The 23305-nt window shown below is 52.8% G+C and overlaps 4 protein-coding genes across 29 annotated transcripts in view; 1 reads left to right on the plus strand and 3 right to left on the minus strand.

Annotated features, from left to right (window-relative positions):
* LOC100883165 (uncharacterized) overlaps window positions 1–23305 on the plus strand; it is an 81844-nt gene that overhangs the window by 989 nt on the left and 57550 nt on the right. For 2 of the 21 annotated variants that reach the window (XM_076540803.1, XM_076540807.1), the window contains exon 1: window positions 19803–20415. The exons of 1 other annotated variant lie outside the window; for it this stretch is intronic. The gene's annotated coding sequence lies outside the window, so the exon portion shown is untranslated. Of the gene's footprint in view, window positions 1–19802; window positions 20416–22302; window positions 22565–23305 lie in introns of those variants that run through there. 18 more of the 21 variants (XM_076540788.1, XM_076540791.1, XM_076540794.1 and 15 more) reach the window with 13 other exon arrangements.
* Window positions 306–4671, minus strand: Atg9 (autophagy-related protein 9). Of its 4 annotated transcripts, XM_003701091.3 has the most exons (9): window positions 4347–4671; window positions 3759–4006; window positions 3513–3621; window positions 2933–3264; window positions 2397–2863; window positions 2102–2286; window positions 1074–2030; window positions 623–997; window positions 306–541 (listed from the first exon to the last, which is right to left on the minus strand). In XM_003701091.3, exons 3-9 carry the CDS (start codon window positions 3564–3566, stop codon window positions 356–358), a joined length of 2556 nt encoding a protein of 851 aa, XP_003701139.1. In that variant the 5' UTR covers window positions 3567–3621; window positions 3759–4006; window positions 4347–4671; the 3' UTR covers window positions 306–355. The 4 variants fall into 4 exon arrangements, with proteins under 4 accessions (XP_003701139.1, XP_012135867.1, XP_012135866.1 ...); XM_012280477.2 differs by lacking the exon at window positions 3513–3621; XM_012280476.2 differs by lacking the exons at window positions 3513–3621; window positions 3759–4006 and having other exon boundaries at window positions 4448–4671.
* Window positions 4816–11406, minus strand: LOC100881740 (uncharacterized). 2 transcript variants are annotated; one of them, XM_076540841.1, is made up of 10 exons: window positions 10893–11406; window positions 9008–9075; window positions 8569–8932; window positions 8319–8499; window positions 8216–8253; window positions 7913–8125; window positions 7491–7803; window positions 6814–7415; window positions 6103–6745; window positions 4816–5955 (listed from the first exon to the last, which is right to left on the minus strand). In XM_076540841.1, the coding sequence occupies exons 1-10, from the start codon at window positions 10934–10936 to the stop codon at window positions 5584–5586; spliced, it is 2838 nt and encodes a 945-aa protein (XP_076396956.1). In that variant the 5' UTR covers window positions 10937–11406; the 3' UTR covers window positions 4816–5583. The 2 variants fall into 2 exon arrangements, with proteins under 2 accessions (XP_076396956.1, XP_012135865.2); XM_012280475.2 differs by having other exon boundaries at window positions 7913–8253; window positions 10893–11405.
* Window positions 14802–22179, minus strand: LOC100881852 (uncharacterized). 2 transcript variants are annotated; one of them, XM_076540878.1, is made up of 5 exons: window positions 22154–22179; window positions 16832–17012; window positions 16606–16763; window positions 16417–16539; window positions 14802–16345 (listed from the first exon to the last, which is right to left on the minus strand). In XM_076540878.1, the coding sequence occupies exons 1-5, from the start codon at window positions 22162–22164 to the stop codon at window positions 16180–16182; spliced, it is 639 nt and encodes a 212-aa protein (XP_076396993.1). In that variant the 5' UTR covers window positions 22165–22179; the 3' UTR covers window positions 14802–16179. The 2 variants fall into 2 exon arrangements, with proteins under 2 accessions (XP_076396993.1, XP_003701140.1); XM_003701092.3 differs by lacking the exon at window positions 22154–22179 and adding an exon at window positions 18338–19031.

Below are 23305 nucleotides of genomic sequence, written 5' to 3' on the forward strand. Positions count from 1 at the left end.
TGATGGAAGGAGTCGATTTTCGATCGGTTCGATAGACGGTTTATCCTTTGCAAAGATAACGCGGTAACGTCTCGAAATAACCGCGTACCACGTTAGCCGAAGTTTTGTTGATAATCTTTCGACGCGCGGTACGTAGCGGTGCATAGGCCTCGAGCGTTATTTTTAGTAGGCGTTCGAAGTCGTTGACTTTCAAAACGGATAAGTCTATCGAAGCGATATCACGATACCGTATTTACGTCGACGCAACACGGATTCTTAAACGTTCAAGCTACCACGGAAAATAAATCACGAGGACGTCGCAATCGTAAAGCGGATGATAAAAACATTTTATTCTGTTAAAAATCGCGAATATGGTTCAAATATTATCTAAACGCGTGTTGTTGGTGTACGTGGATTCCCTGTTGCTTCTGATAGAGGAGTCCTGATGTAACAGCAACGGTGCTCTCTCTTGCCTAACATTAGGAAGCGCGGCGAGTTCTTGAACGGGACTTCGTTGCCATACGCTTCTTGTGGCCATTTCTTGATAGCTTCTTCGTCGAACCTGCGCGGAATCGATAAAGTTCGTGAAATACTAGAAATATTTTGCGAGTTGAATTATTAAAAGAGCGAGGTGGAAAGGTACTTGTCTGTGATGAAGTTCGTGCAGGTACAATGTAGACAGAGACATATCGGCAGCAGTCAATTCCACCGGTAGCGAGAAATCGATAGCCATATCGTGGCACGATCCGAACATGGAAGCGGCCAGAGACTGGCTCGACATTCCTTGTTGCAGTCCGTAAAGAAAGCCTTTATCGTTGTGTATCGGACCTTCCGCTTTACTTAAACCGCGTCGAACCGCGCGCATCGAACCGTCCGACCTGAAGTTGTACGATTCGTGAACGCCGGCGGAAGCCGTCGAGGCTGCGGGTTGATTCGCGAACACGTTGCTCGTGCTTGTCCCTCCTAGCACTTGGTTCATCATCGTGCTCCGAATTATATTCGAGACGATGTCGTTGTACTGAAACGAACGAAAAGATTAAATCGTTAACGCTATCCTCGATATCGGATAGTAATTGATCGATATAAACGCTTACACCCGGTCCCAAGCCAGACAAGCTGTTCAAGCTCGTCAATAGAGGGTTGATCTCGCCGTGTAAGCCGTGTACTTCTTTCCTCGCTCTTTCCCTCAAAGCGGTGACAAAGTTCTCGGCGTGAGTCGGTGGTTTCCACTCGGGATTCGTCAAAGTAAAGTGTATAAGGGACAGTTCGGTTTTCCCGTTTTCCGCTTGGGTATACTGATTCGACGTGGGAATCGGTAATTTGCCCGTTTCCGTGCCGTACCGTTGATGCTCGTAACCGGTGGTGGTCGTCCGATCTTCGACGGGACTTTCGGTGACCGTTTGCCACACCGGGTTTCCGTGTTTCCGAATATCCATTTGCGCGAAACTGCACACGTCTCCGACCCCCGTCACCTCGATGGTGAAATTGCGGTAAAAGTCGACTATGTCCAGGGCTCGTTGTCTCATGTGGAAGCACAAGATGAACGGCGTCAGCAGAGGGGAAATTAGTTCTTCTAAAAGATGAACAGCTCGATATTGAAAAAGTTGTGCCACTTGCGCTCTAGTGGTTTGAGTGTGAGCGTAACCTCGCCAACTATCTGGCCTGTAGTGCGTATGCGCTAGAACAGCGGTTAAAAGGGCCTCCGGGCACCAAACTAAATTTTCGTCGGGTATAAACGCTCTTGCGCCTGCTACCAACGCGCCCAATATGGTCATCGTGGTTAGCACGTGTTCTACGGTCAGTACGTCTTCGTCGTACACGGTCAATATCAATAAAACCGCCAATATGCTTCCAGCGACGAAAGCGACGTTCTTGGCGAGGACGGTCATGATCGGGGACGTAAAAATACTCATGTATTTCGAAGCCGGATGATAGGCACGATTTAATCGCGCGTTCAATTCGTGATCGAGCTCGTTGAAATGTCGAAGGTAGAGCCGACCGTACAGAGACCAAGTTCTCGTGCCCAAAGTTCCTGGTTCTCGTTTGATGATCTGCACGAGGACACGCGTTTTTCGACGCGATTAATGTTGATTGGACAACCATCGAAATATTTGCTTCTTACCTCTCCGTAATTGAAAAACGAGTAAAGTATCTGCCACAGAAGAATCAGGGGACAGAGTAAAAAATTCGCTATTCCGACGCACAAGATATGCTTGGACAGCGATCTTGCTAGTTCTTGCCTTTTGTTTAGTTTTTTGTAGTCTTCTTTGAGATGCCAATTGTTCTCGAACGGAGACCACGGACCCCCTATGTAAAAGCAATCGGTAATTGGTAATTCGTAATTGGCGGGAATTTGTGTTAATTCGCGCAAAGATCGAATATTGTTATTTACTACTTAACGCGTGTTAAAGGCTTACAAAACAGAAGCAATTCCATGTTGTACTTTAATCCTCTGGTCATGAAAATAACTTCTCCTATGATGGGGACTTTGAGCCGTACCGGTAACAAGGATTTATTCATCATAGCCACCATGTAGTTCTTGAATCGTAATATTCTATGATATATGTCCAATTCCGTAAGCTCCCTTTTGTGAATGCACATTTCTTGTTCTTTTTGCACTTCTCTCACTCGTTTTTGTACCTCGTGCCACGTCAGATTGTCCAGATCACAGTCGTCGATTTTCAGCGCGGTGTTAAAGAACAGCTTTATGTCCCAAAACTGCGTGAAATGGTATAAAACTTTGATTGCTCGCAAAATCCAAAAAATTCCGGCTACTAAAATACAGATCCAAGTGACCAGACCCACGGATGCCGTACATTCGCCCGTCGATAGAATCGCGTCGCTGATTGACGTTTTGTGCGAGGTGCTGTTGGTTACTTTGTTCCTAAAGGACAAAATAAAAGAGAATAACAAAGGTACCATGGGCTCGGATTTACGACGGACGAAATCTTACTTGAACAATACGGAATAATCGATGCAGTGAAAGAGAAAGGTTGAAAATGTAACTACGAAAATGAATTGTCCTAGTTCAAGCGCTTCCTGCAGCATCATACAAGCGAATCCATGCTTCTGATGGTAGTGATACATTCTTGTAAAAAACGAATCCAGATCTTCCACGTGGTTCCATCTAGACTTGTTACCCTCTGGTACCACATGAATCATAACACCAGATTCTTGAGGAGTTTCCTCGTGCTCGTCATCTTCTTCATCCTCTTCCTCTTCCTCCTCCTCTTCTCCTCTGTACGGCTCCATACGTTGGTACCTGCCATCCAGTACGGTCGTCATCTAGGCAAACACAATTCGGCTTAATATAATCTTGAAAAGCACTTGTCCCAGTGTCTCCATGACTAGTCAAGGAACTCAGAGACAAATAAAACGTCGAACCTTCAGTATGGGATAAAGTTTTAAGCAGAGAGAGAGAGAGTACATAGAAATTTAAAGGAAGGAAGTAATCGAGAAGCAACCAAATTGTAAAGAGGAGTCATGCGACTAAAGGTTGCACGGTAGAAAACCTAAGAGACAGAGAGTCTTACCGTTTTAGCTCGTCTGTTTGACTCTACGCAGGTAATAACGGTTTCTCGTTTCATTCTTTCATGTCATAAATGTTAATTAACTACCGGTTGATGGTTGCTCCGCAAGCATCTAAAACGTAAGCAACCCACCAGATAAACGCGTAATCGCGAGACAAAACGCAGTTGACTTTGTCAACTAGTTGCTACGTTGCTTTATTTTGTTTGATTGGAAAAGAAAAAATCTTTTGCAACTTTCTCTTGATCTACCTTTGTTTGGCGTTGATAACGAGCAACGATTTCGACAGTTCCGCTCTTTATCTAAAGATATCGTTGTATCAGGATGTTTCCCAATCGATCGCAAGGATGGATCATTTTGCTCGTTTTCTTCACGTTAATGGGAAAGCAAAGTTTGTTCGGAGGTACACGTGGAATCTTTCGATTACGATACTCTTACTTGTTTTTTCGTGAAACTTCTTCGAAAGCATACGCTCGAAACAGTTATCGTGCGAAGATCACTAAAATATCGTGAACGTAACGTTGAAGAATTTTCGTACAGTTAAAAGAACTACGTCGACGATGCGGAGAAACGTGAAACACGACGTACGAATAATATTTAGCTGGACGAGGGGAAACGCGAGAACGAAAAATCGGTGAACGCGCGACAATAAATTGACTCACTGTTCGATAAGAGGATGCGCATTTTACTTTTTAATTTTTGCTATTTCTTTCGACGCATAATTTTTCGAAGACAAAGTCTATCATGAAATATCCTGGTTCGATCAACAACGAGACGCGTCCAGCTTTCGACGTATCGTTCGTGCGTCGAGCGTCGCTTCGTCTTTGCTTTCGGCTGACCTTTATTCGACAAAAATAGAAGCGTCGCGGACGCAGTAGCGAAAGCGATACAAGTGTTTGGTAACACAGCTGATCTCCATAAACAAAGCATCCTGCCGTACCTTCGTTTTCCACCGCGTTCGTCTCGTTTTCCAAATTGACGCGTGCTTATCAATACCAGCTGCAAATTCATGAATCCTCACTCACATATTGACTAGAGCACGGACGATTATTCACTACTAATTTAGACATCGAATGGTTAAAAGCGTTCGACCTGTTCCCCGTCTTTCACCATCTTTGCTGAATTTTGCTTCTATTCGTGGTTCACCTGACTTTGCTCGTCACGAACCGTGCGTCATTTCTGAGAATCATCGTCCCCGAACGGTCGATAACAACGATCGCTTCGTTATCGCCTATCGATTCTTTCGTCACCTTCCAAACTCGAAAACGTGATTATTTCTCAGGGTTATTAAATAGTGAATAGATTCGATTAAGCTTACGTACTTTTAATTGCAATATCATATTTACAACGTGTAGTGGAACATCGTAATTACAAAAATATTATATTTATATATATATTACGATACGACCCGTGCCGCAGTTGGTTCCAAAAGCAGATAGTCGAGGAGACGCGGTCGCGTATCGTCGAGATCGCTTTCGCACAGACATCGCCAAACGTTTTCTATTCACGATCGTCGACGCGATCATCGATGCGATCGTCGAACACGGTCGACGAGTCCCATCGCCGTTTTGACGATCCCATCCGTTCTCGAGTTCGCGGGAGAATACGGTTCAAAAGACGAGAGTTAATTTCACTATTTACATCCACCATCGTAGCGCGAGATTTTCGAATGGTACGACGCGTTTGCTCGTCCGCGCGTCGTCGTTCGTCGTCGTTTATCGTCTCGATTATTCGTTCTCGTTGCGCATCCTTTTGGTAAGCGAATCCTCGGAGGTCAAGGTAGCCGGTTCAATTTCGTGAAACTAGATTAAAACTAAAAGTTGGAGCATCGAAACTTGGAGCACGAACATTCAGGAACAAAGAACGACTCGTTTCGCTACTTTCGTGCTCGATCTCGTCGAATTTTCAAGCTACGGCTACGAGAAAGATTTCGAAACGATCTCGATCAGGCTGATCGAGTTCGATTCGAGTCGAACCGCTTCTCGTTAGGACAAGGAATCGAAGCGGTTCGACGGATTAAAGGAGTGCTTGGTCATCGTTCGAGCACCGAGTTCACGTTCGCGACGAATCTCGCTGTTATTCCCGGGGAACGATTTGTCCGGGACGTCGAGGCGTTATCCTACGCCTGGGCGCTAAAAGTCCACCGAGTCCTCTGGTCTCCTCGTGTTTGGTGCTCGCGGCCGTACTGGTCTCGCCGGAAGTTGCCTCGGTCGGTTCCGTTTCGCTGGAAAGCTCCGGCTCCTCGGACGCCTCCTCCTGACTGGTTTGCGCGACGGGTGCCTCGGTCACCTTGCGACGGGGCAACAACGGCGACCTTCTGGACACCGCCGGCACCGGTGACCTGGTGCTCGCTTTAGGATGCACCTGTAGTCTGTTTCGGTTGCGCAATTTGTTCAACGGATTGACGGTGGTCGAACGCGCCGGTGACGGGCTGGTTTCGGCCGGTGCCTGAACAGGAAAAGCAACGTGGAGACTTTTCGCGAGAGGATTACGGTCGCCTCGTTCGTGACCGGCTCGGTCGTGACATTTCGCGAAAGGCCATTTAGTGAAAGCGAATCGTGGAATCGTTTCGGTAAAAGACGGCGCTATTCTTACCTCGTGAGTCTCTTCCTCGGTCCCCTCTCCGGCCGGCTCCTCGACGGACAACTCCTCCGACTCCTCCACCGCGGGTGGCGTGGTGCTCGTGGTCGTGGTCGATTGTCCCGGTTTCTGTCTGAGATTCACTCGAGCTCCGGGTTTGATGATCGGTCTCGGTCCCGTGGCCGGAAGTCTAGCGCGAGGGGTGGACTTGGATGGCGCGGTGACGGCTTCCTGAGCGGTTTCCTTCGCAGTTTCTTGGCTCTCCTCGCTGGTATTCGGTGCGGCGGTGGTCGGTCTTCCTCGTCGTCGGGTGCCGGGTAGCTTGTTGAACGACGGCCTCGATATTCCGGTAGGCCCGCTGGAGGAGCCACCGTTGGACGACGACGGAGCCGACGTCGTCGTCGTGGAGCCGGTCGATCTCGTTCCTCCGGAGCTACGGAATCTGTTGCGATTGTTGCCGGTCCCGGGACGTTCCGCGTGGACGGAACTCGCGCTCTCCTTCTGTACCGCGTCCTCTTCCACGGGTTGCTTCTGTCCTGGCCTAGATCTCTTGAAGCCCGATCCGTTGGAACCGTTATTACCGAAACGTCCTCGAGGGCGTTGCGTCGGTTCCGCTGGAGCCTCGGTGCTCGTTGCACCGCCACCGTTCGATTTGAATCTGATAGAGAAACATCGTAACGCGATCGTTAGTGTATCGAACCTTCGGCGGAAACGCGAGACACTTACCGATTTCGTGGAGCTGCGGCTCCTCCGATACCCGGTCTTCTAAACTTTCCTCTGCCGATCGGTGCCTGGGTGGTGGTTGTGGTGGGTGGCTCCGTGGTGGTCGTGGTCGTGGTCGTGGTAGTGGTGGTGGTCGTGGTGCTAGGAGTAGTGGTGGCGACGGTCGTGGTCGGTTCAGGCGAGGTCGGAGGCACGGTCGTTGCGTCGAGGACGATCGTGGTGGCCGATTGATCGGTGACGGCCGTCAGGTCGGTGGTGTCGGTTTCGTCGTTCGAGAGCGTGGTTCCGTCAGCGGCAGAATCGGCATCGAGGCTCGATTCGCTGCTGGACGCGTCCACCACGGTGTTCTGACCCTGTTGCACGAAAGCGTACAGATCCAAAGCAACCTTGTCCATCGAGGAGGGGTACTCGGTGGTCGGAGCCTCGGTAGCGGTCGAAGCGACATTGGGCGACGCCGACGAAGAGTCCGATTCCGGTTGCTCTTGTGCCCTTTCCGAAGACGTCGACTTGTCCTTTAGCTTGTCCGAGTCGGAGAAGCTGTCCTCTTCTCTCTCGTCGCTGGTTTCGGCGGATCGCGAAGGTTGTCTGCTCGCTTCGGCGTCAACCTGAAGGAATATTTAATTAGTCCGTGAGAGTCGGTGACGGTCGCGTAACTCTAAACGGAAACGAAAGAGCTTTACCTCGGTCGAGACCGGTCGTCTTCTGCTCGTCACGACGGTAGGAACCACGTCCTCGATAATTTCTTCGACGGGCGCAGGCTCTTGAACTCTCTGAGGTCTGCCGCGTCCTCTGCTCGTGGTTCTCTCTTCGCTCTCCTCGTTCGGAGTCACTCCTAGAAACCTGACCGGTCCTTTGGGTAACGCTTGAGGGAATTCCGGGCCCTCCTGATGCGTACGGAAACTGCTCGAGTCGACCAGATCCAGTCCCGGTCTCGGACGATTTCCACGGGTTCGAGACGGTTCCGTGGTGCCGGTGTTGTGATTCGATCGCGATCTGTCGTCGTACGGATTCGTGACTATCGATGGGATAGAAGCGAGCGACGAGGCGCGAAAAAAGGAGAAAGGGAAAGAGGTGAAACCGGAGCTTCGAATCGCATACGCACCTCGGTGGAAACCTGGTGTTGGTCGGCAGCCTTTCCTCGGACACGTCTTCGGTGTCGACCAATTGTCTGCCTCTGTTACCGTTTCCGTTAACGTTGCCGTTTCTGTTCGGAATTACTTCGTTGCTGGCAGGCTCGACGGTACTCGATCTTTCCACGCTACCGTATTTGTTTCTGTTGGCGGAGGAAGAACCGCGCCTAGGCGCGGACGTGCTTCTAGAAGGAACGTCGTAAGAATTGGTGACGACCGAGTCCGCCGTACCCGCCTTATTTTCATCCTCCTCGTCATAGTAATAATATACGTACTCGTATTCGTAGTCCTTGCCGTTCGGTCCCTTTTTAACCTGTCGGAAAAGATCGCCGTCTCGTTAAAGAGTCTATCCGACCGCCTTCGACGGTTTTAACTTACCTGGATACGGGAATTAGTGCCCGCTGGAACTAAACTGACGTCGCTGAAGTCGCCGAAATTGCGCTCGCGAAAAGACGTCTCTTTGCCGTCGTTGCGAATGATGTTCACCGGGACAAAGTCGAAGCCGCTCGCTTCTCGCGGCGTGGTCAGGATCGGTAGCATGGTGGTCGGATACTCGTTGCTGAAACGCGTCGACGCAATAAATTTCGTCGATTCGTCTCGTCGCCGCGAAACGGACCTATTTTCTCACCTGACGCGAACTCCTGGAAGCACGGAATCCCTCTGATTTTGGCTTTCCACTCGCGATCCGTGCGCGTCCGATCGCCGGATGCCGTCCTCTTGGAGGACACCCGTGTCGCCAAAGTTCTCCAGTTCCACGCGAACCTGTCTCTTGGCGGTGCTACCGCCCGTTTCGTCCTCGTCCCCGAAATCGAACCGCCTCACCGGTTCCAGATTCGACGATTTCTTCTCGCCGCTCTCGAACTTTGGCAACACCTTTTTCGCGCGCTTTCCATCCTTCGAGATCGCTTTTCTTTCCACGTCGACCACGTCGTCGTCCTCGTCGTCGATCGGTCGCGCCACGTCCTCCGGTACTCGATGGGACGTAACGAATTCTGCGAACAACGCGAAACGATCGGTTATTCGCTCGCGAGGAGGGAAAGATAAGAAACGTAGAAGGAATACTGTACCTCCGACGGATACTGCTCTGCTTCGAGACTCGTCGTCCGCGAGCGTGCACGCGATCACGCAAGATATCCTAAAATAGGCAAAGATCAAGTTGAACGTTGCTCGTCGCGATGATCGTCTATTCGATGATGGACGAACATGGAACGAAATCGCGGCCGAGCTCGAATACGTCGCCTTGGAGAACAACGCGCGTAAACCGCGAGACAACGTCGACGCGGTGAAAGTTTGCGTCTGGCCAGTGAGTTGGAAGCCGCGGTCGGCCAACTTGGCCCGTTCTCCTCGAAGCCGGTCGATTCGATCCTCGATACACGATCGGATCTCGTTAAAGTCGAGCCGCGAACTTCGTCGAAGTTTACGCGCATTTCCATAGTCGTTCGGTCGGAGAAAAATACGGCGACGGTGAACTTTGGTTCGCGAGAAAAAGCTTCGCTTTCGTTTTCGAGGATGTCGATTTTTGCGATGGGAGAACGATTCGATCAAAAAAAAAAAAAAAGAATAAAGCGAAGGCCGTCCGGTAGCGTGTCCCGGAATACGCGCACGACCTCGTCCTCGTTTGGCTCGAGGTTGCCGGTTCGGTTAGATTCGTCGAACGGTCTCGCGAAATGTCCGAACAGTTTTTCTCGATTCTGTAAAGGCAAAAAGTGGCGCCGGTTTCCGCTCGAATCCGTGCGTAAACGAACGAAGGCGAGAGAGGGTCGATTTCGTGGCGCGCATCCGCGAGGTCGATCGGTTTAACGAGTCGCGATCGATTACCTCTGGCTACGAAGGAGAGCCGGTCGCGAAATTAAATCGAACGTCAAGGGCTTCTCGTCTCGTTTCTCGGGAAACTCGTCCGTCGCGTTTTTTTACTCGTTCCTTTCTCGATCCAATTTCGAACGCGCGAAAGACTTTTTTCTATCTCTGATCGCTTGGACGCGACGCGTTCCCGTCTAATAGAAAGTCTCGAGGTTTTCGCGACATTTGCGAGCGCGATCGAAAGGAACGATACTCGTACATCCTGTTGGTAGCGCGTAGGATTGATCCGAGGCGCTACGATATTCGACACGGAGAATTTCGTCGACCCAAGGGGAACCTCTCGTCTCGTCGCGTCTCGTCGAATAGGTCGCCAACGAGTTTGTTCGCTTGGAAAGCGAGAGGAGGGCGGATTTTCGTAAAGGCGATTCGAAGGCTGAGGCTGAGCGCGAGGCGCGAGCACGACGCAGGAATTTATCACGATTCCATATGGAGAAAGCTGTTTCGCTTACGAACGTATCTACGCGGGCACAGGACGCGCGTATGCAAGTACGTAGATACGTGGGTATCCTCGGTGGCACGAGACATTGCCGCGTTACGTAACTCGCGACGTTACCGTGAAAGCTTATCGCCGATCGGTAAATATCTTCTCTCTCGCCTACGATGCGTAATTTTATGAATCGCGTTAAACGACAGCTTCGCGAGCGCTCGAGGACGTAACCGAGAAAACTTTCTATTTAACCTGTTTTGCGGCGTTGCGCAAAGATTTGAAGTAGCGGCGATGAAACATCGCGTCTACGCGCTCTTCGGAACACCGTCGGATTTCGAACGATCTCGCGACAACGCGTTCTCGTTTCTTTCCGACCGGTGAGATTTTTCTCGATCGCGCCACTGCAGAGAGAGCGAACACTCGAATTTTCCACGGTTCGAGATCGTTCGCTCCTGGCGTATGCATAGCTCGCTAAACTTTTTTTTTCCTACGAACTGTTCCGGCTGACGAACGAACGCAGGGAGCGCGGGGATGTCGATGGACGAAAATTTTCTTAAAGTTGGGCTTCTCGGTTAATCACCGTTCCTTCGGGACGTCGTTAGCGGCTAAACTCCGAGCAAACCGAGAGCGCGAGGACCACCAAGTCCGATTAATTTCGTACTCACAGGAGCGCGCCTTTCAGCCACATGTCGGCGATTCCACTGACCATACCCTCTTGGTCGATTCGGTCGAGGACGAAGATGCGCGAGGCTGGTTAAGGTCCAGGGATCCGTCGAGACGCGTAAACACGCTCGAGGAAAGGCGAAAATCTGCGTAGATTGACGCGGTGCGGTGTCGCGACGAAGCTACTGCGAACGATAAGAGAACACGTATCGTCACCGGACACTCGCGATCATCGTTGCCTTCTCCTCGAGACGTCGCTCGTCTTCCAACCGCAACCACCGATCGTCTCGTTTCTCTCGATACCGTCGATTTTCTCGATCCTCTCCGATGCTTTACTCTCTCCGTCGACGATCGATACGTTCGATCCGCGCGTTTCCCGTATCTTTTGCTCGTCGATCCCTTCGCCGAGATGAACGTGGAACGGGAGAGAAAGAGAAGCGGAAAAAGGCACGGAGTAAAAGTAAGAGGTAGTCGAAGGACACGGTGGTGAGGGTATGAGAACGGCGGCGAACGCAGGCCTCTACTTATACGCCACCCACCACGGCCACCTGGAGCACACCCCACCAACCCGTGAAAACTGGACACCACGTAGTCAAACTCGACTCGATATACGCGGCTCCTCGACGCTCCACGGATCACGAACGTTTGTTCGGTACTCGCTCGCTCCGGTTCGCCTAGTTTAATCGGCCGCAAAACTCCTCCGGTTCGTTCTCTCGCCTTCGCACGCTTTCTTTCCGTCCCGTTTACCAACGTTCAAAGTTTTTCCTCCTTGCATCTATTCGATTTTATCGTCCAAGATTCTCGAGTCCGAAGATTCTAAACGAAGTCGAGTCGCTTTCACGAAATCTCGCGGCCGAGCAGCGAGAAAGACGAAGCGAAAACACGCGACGAGTTCCCCTCGGCGTGGCAGCGAGAGTCTCGCCGTAATCGGCACTTTTTCTTTCGCGGCCACGATGCTCGTCGTTCGCGCTACATCGGGACGAGAATACGTTCCATGTAGTCGCAGGTGTCAAGGCCTCGTAAAATCGTGAGTTTCGTAATCGCGCGTCTGCCGATCCTATTCCCGGAGGTAAAGAGAATCCGGAGCTAGTCAACCTTTAGGTCCGATCGAATCGTCGCGACCTCGATCCGGTTTCTCGCGGCGTCCCGTCACGGCTTCCGGTTCTACGCGGAATCCTCCGGTAGCCGTCGCGGAACGACAGATCGGTCGGCGGTGACGAAATCCTAGGCGTCGGTTATCCTCGGCGTCGCGATCGTATATCTGTTCGGAGCAAGCGTCGAAAGACAAAGCGAGACTCGGTAGAAACACGCGCGTCGATACACCCACAGAAGTTGGTATACACGTTGGGCATAGGTATCCACGAGACTTTCTCTCGACAAGGAGAGCACTCGTGCGCGCCCCTTTGCGGAGCAAGCACGCGAAACGACCGAGAACAATGTCTTTCGCTATGCGTCCTCGTAGCGCAACGGCGCGGCTCGGCCTAACTCGCCGAGCCGAGTTAGATTCCTCGACATGTTCGACATCGCGCGTGGCCCGTTAAAGTCAACGTACGACCGATTCTACATGGACAACGAATTAGCTCGATTACCATTCAGCCTGCCGCTTACTGTATCCGCCGGCCACCCGGTGCACCAAGAACCTTCCGCGCGTACGAATCGAAGGCTAAATACGGTCGGCCATTGACTGTCGGCCGAGCGCGCCCATGAATGCAGGTGCACCGCGTAACAGAAATTACGAGCGTGCACCGACCTCCGAGAGACTCTTTTCGTTTCGACCGAATCTTCTTTCGATACTCGAGGAATCTCGAGCTATCGGGGAAACACGTACGCTCGTTGGAAAGCTAGTCGATTTTGCCCCGATTCGTAAGGTTCGAGGCGTATCGGACGGAATCTGGCGTTCTTCGAGAACGGTACGCGACACGCGTGCACGAGATGATCGCGGCCAGCCTCGAGAACCTTGGCTGCGCTTTCGCGGAACTCGAGCAGCATTTCAATCGACCTTGGTGATTCGCGCGATTTCTCGATACGCTTTCGATGGACGGCGGAACAATCGTCGGGAAACGCTGTCGAACGAGACGGGAAAGGGCATTGCGAGAGCGAGTGCGTCGATTCATCGCTTTCGGATCGGAATTCCGAACAGGAGGACCTTCGCGTCCGTTAAAACTCCACGCCTTCTCGGCTTTTCGACGAGTAGGTATTTACGTCGAATTCGGGTTTCACTTTCTCCGACTCGTTCGAGTTCTAGGTAACATCGATCGACGCTTTTATCGAGAACGCGATTGCCGATCGGTTTCGGCGCTATCGCGCTTCGTCGCGAGACGTAACCGACGCGAAGGTACGACGCGCGTTCCGTTTCTATTTCGGATTCGCTTTGAAGAACTTTACTTTCTCTGGAGACGGGCGTGTTCGTTGCATCGGTAAAACGTGATCAAGATCGTTATCTGGGATTCGCGAGCAGCGAACGCTCGACGTAAGATCGTGGTTATCGAACGGTAGGTTCCGATATCGAAGTTCGTTAACGGGACGGAGGCGTATCCGTTGGTCGGGGAGAATGCAGGGTATCGAAGCGAAATCTCAAAGTTGCAAAACATCCTCTCGACTTAAGGTCGAACGCGACCAGCGGCCCGTTCAATGTTAAGGACAACCGAGAACCGGAATCTAAGATACGCGTTAATATCGACGATGACTTTCGCTCTCGAAAACGACCGAGTCTCTTCGAAAGTTTAGCGCTCGCGATGGAACCGCGATACAGAAACACCGCCAGACTCTTTCGATCGATTCCCGATCGCGTTTAACCGCGAACGCGTATTCGATCCCGACTCGCGCGGTTCGTCGCGCGAGTTTCAAAATAAAACGCGTCGCTCGGCGACGATAGTTTTCGATTTCGTCGAGTACGCTCGATGACGAAATGCCTCGAGGCGCCTCGAGGAATTTCGTGGAAAGTGACTCCTGTTGTCGTCGTCGTCACCTCTCGCCGTTCGATCGGTTAACCGGTTCGAATACCTTTGTTCCTTTATCTGCGAACGGTCTTGACGCGCGGTTAAATCATCCTCGCACACCGTCTTACGCGGCGAGCCGTCGAGCGATTCTTTCCGATCGCGACCATCCGTGAAAGCGATCGCGTGTAATTTTCTACGATAAGTATCGTTGGTTACGCGAACACCGACGTAAACGTCGAGGAAGGATCTCGATCGGTTCGGTATTCGAAACACTCGGGATAGCTCGAGGCGAGGGAAGACTGCACTCGTATTCCGGTTTCGCGAAACCGGACATCAACTTGACCTATATCGAGCATCTCGAGGGGATGTTGGAACGTCCTGCGGCCGAACGCAACCCAACGCGAACATTCGCGCGCGGAGGGCGAGAAAGTTATTAACCTCTCGTTACTCGGTTTTTACTCGTTTTTTCTGCCGAGCTACTTTTAAACGTCGGCTGTACGCGATCTTCGGTAACGCGCGAACACGGACGGATACGATATCAGGGAAAGCGAATAAGGATCCGTGCCCGGGAGAGAAAGTCCTTTCCTCTTCCTCCTCATCGGCCGATGCTTCGTTTTATTTTCGACCGTCTTTTTCTTCTATCGCTCGTTACTCGAGCCGCCTCTATTCGCGATAGAATTTCGGGGACATAAGCGATCGTCCTCGATCTCGCGGAATAACGGCGTCGTTCAGCCGGTGGCGGGTCGTGGCTGGGAGAAGAAGGTTCGAATAGATGGATAGACCGTTATTACCGTTGCATTTGCCGCTTACCTCGGCGACATTATCGAAAGGTCAACGAAGGACTGGTCGGTCCACGGACTGGCGTCGCGCGTCGCGAGCGTGTTCGCGGCGAGGCGCGCTTTTAAAAGTCGTTGCACGTTACGCGCCAGGAACGCTTCGCGGGTCACGTAGAGTAACGTATCGACATATATATATATTTAGTCCCGTAATTGCCGCTCGAAGAATTATTCGCGAGAAAATCCTGCCGTAACCTTTGGCGTAAGATCGGTAGCTCGATTCTCGAACGAAAAAGAGTCTGGTTGGTCGAAGAGAAACGGGAAATTCTGGACGGAATGTCGTCCGCGTCAAGGATGACCGGTGGCGAACGGGACGACCTAGCGTCGTTTCCGACTCCTAATCGCGGCGATAACTTTTCGCGAACAAAGGGAGCTTTTTCGAGTCGGTCGAGAGACGAGTCGCTCTTTCAAAATCCTCTTTCTCGGTATTCGCGGAGTTTCGTAGGAGGAGAAGAAGAGGCACGTCGCGTCCCCCTACGCGCGTTATCAGGCCGATGACGCGACTCGACTCGGATGGTCTTTGCGAGTGAAATGTTCCTCGCAACCGCTTCAAGGCCGACGAGATATTGCCTCTCACTTTCGTGCCTCTCGCGCGCGCCTACCTACTCCTGCCTTTCGCCGTTGCGTCCTCCTTCGCCTCTCTTCTTTCTTCTTTTTTTCTTTTTCCTACTTCTTCACCTTTTACCGACCCGACGCGTCCCGCCCGCGCTCTGCCTAAGTCCCGCGACTCTTTCGGGCAAACGCGACCATAGAACGGAGGTCGTTTCGGGCTAGAAATCGAGGTTGCTTTGTTCCTCGGAGCCGTTCTTCTTCTCCTCGGTCGCTGCATTTTTAAGCGGATAACGCGCTCGCACGGAAAAAGAAAGAAAAAAGACACGCGTTTCGGGGAGGGTAGGGTCGCGAGACGCATAAAAGATGAGAACGCGAGAGCGCGGATGGAGCACGCCCATTCGACATTCCAAAGTCGCTCGTTGGAATTTGTACGTCGTTTACCTCCTACAACGTTCTACGTCCGATACGTAAACAAGTCGGAGAAAAGCGATTTTTCGAGATAACGATCGTCGCGGTGATTTTTCGATCGGTCGAGGTTAGCTCGCGACAGCCGAGAACCGAGTCGAAGGCGACGAACCGTTCCGCATACGCGTGAACGGACTCTCTTGTAGCGAGTTTCTTCTTTTTTTTTCATGAATTTTATTGACGCATTAATTTACATTTATACAGTAAGTACGTTGAGTGTTGGATGAATGGCAGCCTTCTTCTATGTACACTTGTCTTAATCGAATGCGCGTTTCGTCCGGTGCGCGCGAACCAAGATTCGCGCAGTTCGTTTCGCGTCTTTATTTTTTGAACGCGTCTCGGTTTTTGATCCGTTCGATAATTAGAAAGTGGAAAAATATTCGCCGTACGCGTATCGAGCGTCTTCGTCCGAGAAGAGTTTGCTTCGACGGGATGGACGACAGGCTTCGTTCGGCCGAATTGGATTTACTAGTTTCGCGTGATCGTCGTTGCACGATCTATCCCCGGCGATAGGGTTTAGGCTTCACTTGGACCTCTTCTCGCTGGGTCTCCTCGACCTCCTCCTGTACGGGTTTGCTGCCTCTGGTCGCTCCGAACCTGCCGCGTCCCGACGACTTCGCTTCGCTGCCACCGTTGCTTTTGTTGCGACTATGCGACGTGCCCCTGTACGAAAAACGAGAAATCGTGACGATACGGTTCCAATGGTTAGAGCAAACGAAATCGATCGATTTTACTTGGATTTGGTCGTGGACGATTCGGTGGCGGTTTGAGCAGCCGTGGACTCTCGATTACCGTTGCCGGGTGCTCCCGCTTGGGCTCTCCTTCTCTTCAGCGCGGCCAACAGATCCTGATTCGACCTGAAACGAAACGTCGTGCTCTCGTTGTCGTTTGCATGGCGAGAAAAACGCGATCGACGACGTTACCTGAAAGGTCTGACACCGCCGCGAACTATCTTGGAGGATTCCGTGGTAGTGGTCGGGGTTTGCTCTTCCTGCTGTTCGGCATTCTCCTCGTACTCTTCGTCTCCCTCTTCCTCGGCTTCTGCCGGTTGCTCGATCGGTTTCGCCGTGGTCGATTGTGCCTGCGAACAACCCGTTTTCGATTCGGTTTCGCGCAAACGCTTAAAGAACTCGACGTCTCGATACTTACCGCCGCTGCCGGTGTTTTCCTCGCGACGTTCGTTCGTCCTCGCGAGGACAGCAGTCCTCCGAGTCGAGGAGAGTTGGATCTGGCCGGAGCCGGGGTGATCGGCGCGGCCGCTTCCTCCTCGTAGTCGTATTCCTCCTCCAGCGACTTAACCGCGGCTATCAGGCAGCCGGCAGCCAGCAATCTGCGAACGTCGACGCTTTCGTGTGTAACAGTTTCGCGTTCGATTCGAGCGATATTACGCGGTGTTCCGCGATCGAAAAAATGGAAGATGACGAGCGACGGTGAAAGGTGGCCGCGCGTGCTACGCTAGGAAACGCTTTCCCGTCAGCGGACCGAATAATCGGTCACGACAGGAAGCGTACGAAGGTCTCTCGCTCTTTTCCTCTACGCGATCGAACTTATCGTTTTCCGATCGAGTCGTTGCTCGCCGGCGCGAGCGGAGCGCAGGGCGGAAGGAAACGGAATTTGCTCGATCGAAGCGTTTGTCCTCGAAAGGAATCGAGCGAGGTTCGCGCGAGTGCAACGCCGGAGTTGCCAGGACATTCGGAGTCGCGCGCGGCGCTGCAACTTTCGCCAGGATCGAAAATAGAATCCGAGGACGAGAAACGTCCTCCCGGAGGGGAGCGGAGGAGAATCGTTACGTAGGGTCGCCGGACGAAACCGGCGTGCAGCTCGCTGCACGTTCGTCGTTGTAGTTTCACGTACACCGACGCGACGGCTGGATTTTGACCCGTGACATTCACGTACGAAACTGACTTTCTCTGCTTGGCTCGTGCAACTCGCGCAACTCGCGCGTTACCTGCCGGGATTGGTCGCGCCGTCACGACGGACTCTCGTACTCGGAATACGTGAAACGGCTCACAAATGTCACGAAAACTAGCCGAAGCCTGCTCGACCCACCTGTCGGTGGCCAGCCGATTTCGATTCCAGTTTTTCTCGGAATAATCGATCGACGCGTCGCTCTCGGTAAATTTCGAAATTTACCTTTCTTCCAGGTTTCACGCGCTCGTCGAAAATATTCTTTCGACAGGAAAATGTCGCGGTTTCGAGGTAAAAAGCTCTCGTCGCGTTTCTGGCTCGATCGAGTCGAATCGAACGGAATAGAAGCGAAGAAACTTCGGTCGGCGGGTTTTCTAATCGATTTCCTGGTCGAGGTGTGGAACGAACGGCCCGTGGCGGAGGTTTGCATAACGCGGCCGTTCGTATCCTGTTAGGCACGTTGCTCGTTTCGAGCGCGTTTCGCGTATCACCCGCGAAACGAATGAAATTTTCGCGATACGATTGTAACCGCGTTTCGAACGCGAAACGCCTTCTTGCGACACGATCTACCGGTCGCGACGGTACCGTTCGATTACGCCTTTCGATCTCGTACCGGGGGCCGGATCTCGCGATCGGCCTTGGTCCGAACGCGGCCGATTTTCGCCTTCGAAACGCGTGCGAGTTTCGCGAACGTCCCGGCGAAAATCGTTTAGGAAAAGGGACGCCGCGAGGGTGAAAGATACTCACGCGAACAGAGCGAGTTTCATGGCTTGCGTCGGATGACCGTGGTCGACGGACGTCGGTCTGGATGAACGACGGACGATAAAGCTGCTTCGTCGGAACGGACCCTCTGCTCGTGCAACGTGCGAGCGTGCAGTCGTGCAAACGTGGAAACGCGCGTCGATCGAGCGTTGACACGGTCGCGAAGCCGCGAAGAATGAATGTCGAACGGCGTAGAAGGAGCCGAAAGCGCGCCACTGCAATCGCGGAGGCTGTGTACTTTGGAGTGCCGAGTCGAGTTTCCCCTTCTCTCTATATATATATATGACTCTCTCGCTCTCGCTCGGCCAGCAACCACCCGTGCCGAACCCATCCACCTATCCTGCACGAGACTCGAACAACGCGACGTATCCTTCGCGATACTCGTTAGCCGTCGACCGTCGGCCGTCGACCGACGACCGTCCCACCTCATCTCTCTCGAGCGTCCGTGCGAAATTTCGCCCACCGAATCCTCCTTTTTCCGCGCGACGATTCGCGCGTTCCGTACTACGCGTTCCGTTATCCGAACGAATTTTTCCTAAGCGACGAGCAGGAACTCGAAACCTCTCGAGCGCGATGAACGACGAAAAAATGAACGATCTAGTCGCGTTGGCGAATTTCGTGTTCGCGATCGTCGACGCGAAGGAGACTGGGCCGATCGAGCCGAGCCGAGAGGCGATCGATTCGATCGTCCCCCGAAACGAACGCGAATCGGTCCGCTTAGGACGTGTTTTATACGTAGTTAGAACGCGCGTAACCGGTGAAAGTAAACTGCTACGCGGACCCGTTGGCGTTGGCTGGCCGCGGCCAACAACACCCTGTCGCGCTCTTATCCCCCGGGTAACGTTGTGCCCGATCGAAATATCGCCAACCGCTAGAAAAAGCTAGATTCGCGATAAGCCGCTCGCGAAATCGCTCGAGTCGAGGAACGCGCTCGACGGTTTCGTTCCTCGCGCATAGGACGATTATCCTTGAAATTCCACGACGACGGACGCGAAGAAAAATTATCCAAGGGGAAACGTTCGTTCCGAGAACGTAAAGGGCATCGTCGACGTTGTCGCGATCCTACGATTTTATCGAGTACCGCGATTTCGTTCGCGATCGTGATTAGACGTTTCGAGAACCGTTCCGTTTATCGATAAAATCAATTCCAAGCAGGTCGAACTTCTCTCGAGTGGTCGCGCTTGGAAAGATATTCAGGATCTTCCGTGTGCAAATGTCAAAAGGTGTTGCCGTCGATACGTGGAACCGCGCTTCGCGTCGCGTCGCCTTGAGCTCTCTCGCTCGTCGCGAAACAAACCGGTTGAATCATCGAAAAAGAATCGCGGTATTTAACAAAGGATTCGAGGCTCGCGTTCGGTCAGGCCGGTCGGGTCGAAGCGCAGTTTTCTTCGATCGACGGGAAATCCTTTCTAGAAATCGGTTGCTCTCTCGCAAACTCGTGCTGTCACCTCTCGGCCACGTTCGACAGTCTTCCGAACGATTTCGCCACCGAACGATTTACCGTCGCTCGAGGATCGATCGAATCGATCGCGGTCTTTAACTTTCTTCTCGCGACGACCGTCCTCATTGAGTTCGACCGAAGGATCTCACCGCGGTCGAACAAGTTTTCCGTGGCAGGAAGAAGCGAAGTTCGGTTTCGATCAGGTCGAAAGGAAGGGAAATGGAGCGGCAAGCGAGCGAAGAATCGTCGAAGCAAAGTTCGCGGTCGGTTTCTGCCGAGCGGTAGCGCCATCCTAGGCGGTAGCCGAAGAGAGAACTAACGGAGTCGAGGAGCTTGTCCGTCACTTGTTGCATCGCCGTCGGGCCGACGTTCGTTCTCTCCGGGCCCGGCGCGCTCGCACCGGTACGCTCTCGTGTTCGTTGCTCGCGTTACGTTTTCTCGTTCGATCGATCGTCTCGATCCGTTCGTCGGCGACAACGCGCGTCCGTACGTGCAACGGGATCTTCGTGGATCCGCCAGTCGACCGTGATCGCGCGGTTCTTTCGATCTTTCGCTCTTATCCTTCAAGATCTCTCTCGGAGCCCGGTGTCGTCGCGGTTCTTTAACTCCGTCGTTCATCATGGTGAGTAAGTTTGTCAAGTTCCGATCGGTGGCGTTCGCGGGTAATTCGAAACGCTTCGACGCGACGTTTCTCGAAGAGATACGTCAAAAACACGTCGGTGCGCTCTCGGTAGGTGTAGGCGCTTTAGAGAGAAGCTACGAGGATGCCGTGGAACGCAGGTTGTTCGTATTCACGAGCTCGCTCCTTCCGAGAAAAAGAATCACGATGGCCGAGCACAATAGGAGCCGATCGCGCGTGCTCGATCGAGTCGAGAGGTTTCCGATCGGCGCGTCGTCGAGACGTCGACGGGTAAGAAAACACGAGTATCTTTGCCGGACTTTGCGAACAGCCTACGTTTCTACGCGTTTCTTTGTTTCCTGGTCCACCGGCTATCCGTGCTTCGAACGCGATGGACGCTGCGCTACGTTCGTTTTTCTTCTCTCCGTCTTTCCCTCTTTCTCTCGTCCTTTCTCTTCGTCGCTCCTTCTCTCTCCCGCCGTCCAAACGTCTCTCTCGTTTAGCCGCGGTTACAGCCGCAGTTGCTCCGTCTTCCTCTCGTTTTCTCGGCCGTAACAGCGTTCTCTCGAAACCAGTTTCCAGCTGTCAGCGTCTAGTTTCTCGTACGCGCGATACACGATTTTTCAGCGAGGTTCGGTAACCTCGAATCGCTTTCGATAATTCCGTCGCGTCGACGCGCACGAAAAACGCCGCGGGAAAGGAAATCTGGCCGATAAGAATCGTGGGACGGGATAAAACCATCGACGGAAAGGAGCCTGCCGAAGACCGAAATAATTTTCTCCCCTAACGAAAGCCGAAGGGCGCGAGGCTGGACCAAAATAGGCGGATGCGTGGCGAGGAGAGGCCTCGCGTCGTTGTATTCATTCATACGAGCGAGAGGAAGAAACGGCGGGACAGGAAGAGACCCGAAAAGGGATCTCGAGCCTCGTAAATCCGACGTTCGTTCTCGTTCCTGTACGCGTCCCGAGGTTCTCGACCGCCACGTTTATTTACCGCTTGTCGAACTTCTCGGAATCGGAGGGAACGAAAAGCGTCGGGCTCGACCATTGCCTCCTTTTCCAGAAAAGCTTGCGACAAAGCGGACGGCTAACGTACCCGCGCGGTATGCGGGGGATTTAAAAGAGCTATTCTCTCGCAGGTATCCAGCGAGAAATATGGTCGAGCGTACCTGCTCGTCTTCGTACGCGGTTTACGATTCTCTTAGCATACTCTAGCGCTACAACTTCGAGAACGAGCTCTCTTTTCCCGTCGATCGACTGTTTCGAGCGTATCCGAAGACGCGCGTATCGCCTGCCGGTAAACGCTCTCGCTGGAAAGTCGTGGGCGTAAAGCGGATCCTTGCATCGCCGTACTTCGGTTCCAGGATCTCGACGACGATAAAGGAATCGCGAGCTTTCTTATCGGCGACAGCGATCGTACGTTTCGCGCTGTCGCGAAATCGGCCACTCGTTGCTCGCCGGAACGAGCGAATTCGAAATCCAGGGCGATCTTCGCTCGGTGAAAAGAGCAACGCGAGTCGAAGAAGATTTCCCACGCGTTCGCGACGATGGAGAACCACTGCGGCGCTGATACGGCTCCGAGCCGAGTGGCACGGCGATGCGTCATAAGTAAATACTCGCGTACCTGTAACTCGTTATCGGCGTTAACGCTTACGATACGTCGCGTCGACTGAAATCGAGAACTCCGTTCGCTGGCGAGCAAATTGTACGAGTCGAGTCTCGTCGCGTTCGCGATTACATACCTCGGATCCATTCTCTCTGTTCGTTATTCCCGACCCGTGTCTTGCTCTTTCTCGCCTTCTATTCCCCCACCTTCTGTTTCACTCGCTCTACGCGCGTAACGCGCGTTACGCGAACGACTCGCGGTCAGTCGGCACAGAGGCATCGTTGACGCCACCGAGACCCTCCTTTATCCCTTTCCTCGTTTTCATCCTCGATCGCTCCTTTCCTCTCTCGCATCGTCCAGTCCCCCCGCGATCGCGATGTTTCGCAGCGCGGATACTCTCTCGAACCGATCCTCTTCGCTCGAGTCTCGTTCCTCGTGAAGTATTGCGGGAGTGTCCAGTGTTCGTTCGCTTTCCGACGCCGGGAGAATCCGATGTCGCGAAAAGGATAGAGGAAGAACGAGTTCGACCTCGCGCACGACGTGTTTGGTAATTAACCTTCGACAGACGCGGCTACTTAGCCCGCCAACGCTCTTTTCCGTCCCATCGTCGACGAGCGACGAGATTACTCACGCTATCGGCGATATCGAGCATCGCGATAACGTCGTTTCGCCCGTCCACGCCTTCGTCGCTAAAGGCTTCGGGATCTTTTTACGCCGGTCTCTTCGATGCACGCTTCGAGAGTGCTCGATCTTTATCGCGGATGCTCCTCTCTGAGCGGTAAACCGATAATCGAACGAGTCGCCTCCTATAGATTTTCTCGTCTCCGTGCCGCTAACGTTTCCGATCGCGGAACCGAAACTCGAATTTTCGCTTCTTTCGCGATCGCATCTCGCGATGATCGCATCGCGGAACGTCCTCGACGACGTTTCTCGTTTACGTAACGCGACAAACGCGAGATTTCGAACGGAGGATTGCTCGAGCGCAGGACGCTGCGAACCGACGGTCGGCAACCGGCAAAGGAGCCGGTTTCTCCTCGCGATAGTATCTAACGACGATAATGGGATAACGAGAGTCGCGATAATTAAGCTGGCAGACCGGTACTCCGTCCGGCTAGTCTCGGTGAATCACCGATGCGTCCCGTCGGACTACGCGAGATCATCCGTTACTCGGCGAACGTTCATTTTCGCCGATTCGCTTCCGTCGGATTTGTCCCGTTGCTTCTTTCTCGATCGGTGAACGCGCGGCGTTACGTCAGGCTCCGATACAAAGCCGGTTTACGTAATCGAT

Source organism: Megachile rotundata, chromosome 16 (assembly GCF_050947335.1).
Source record: "Megachile rotundata isolate GNS110a chromosome 16, iyMegRotu1, whole genome shotgun sequence".
Taxonomy (NCBI): Eukaryota; Metazoa; Arthropoda; class Insecta; order Hymenoptera; family Megachilidae; genus Megachile; species Megachile rotundata.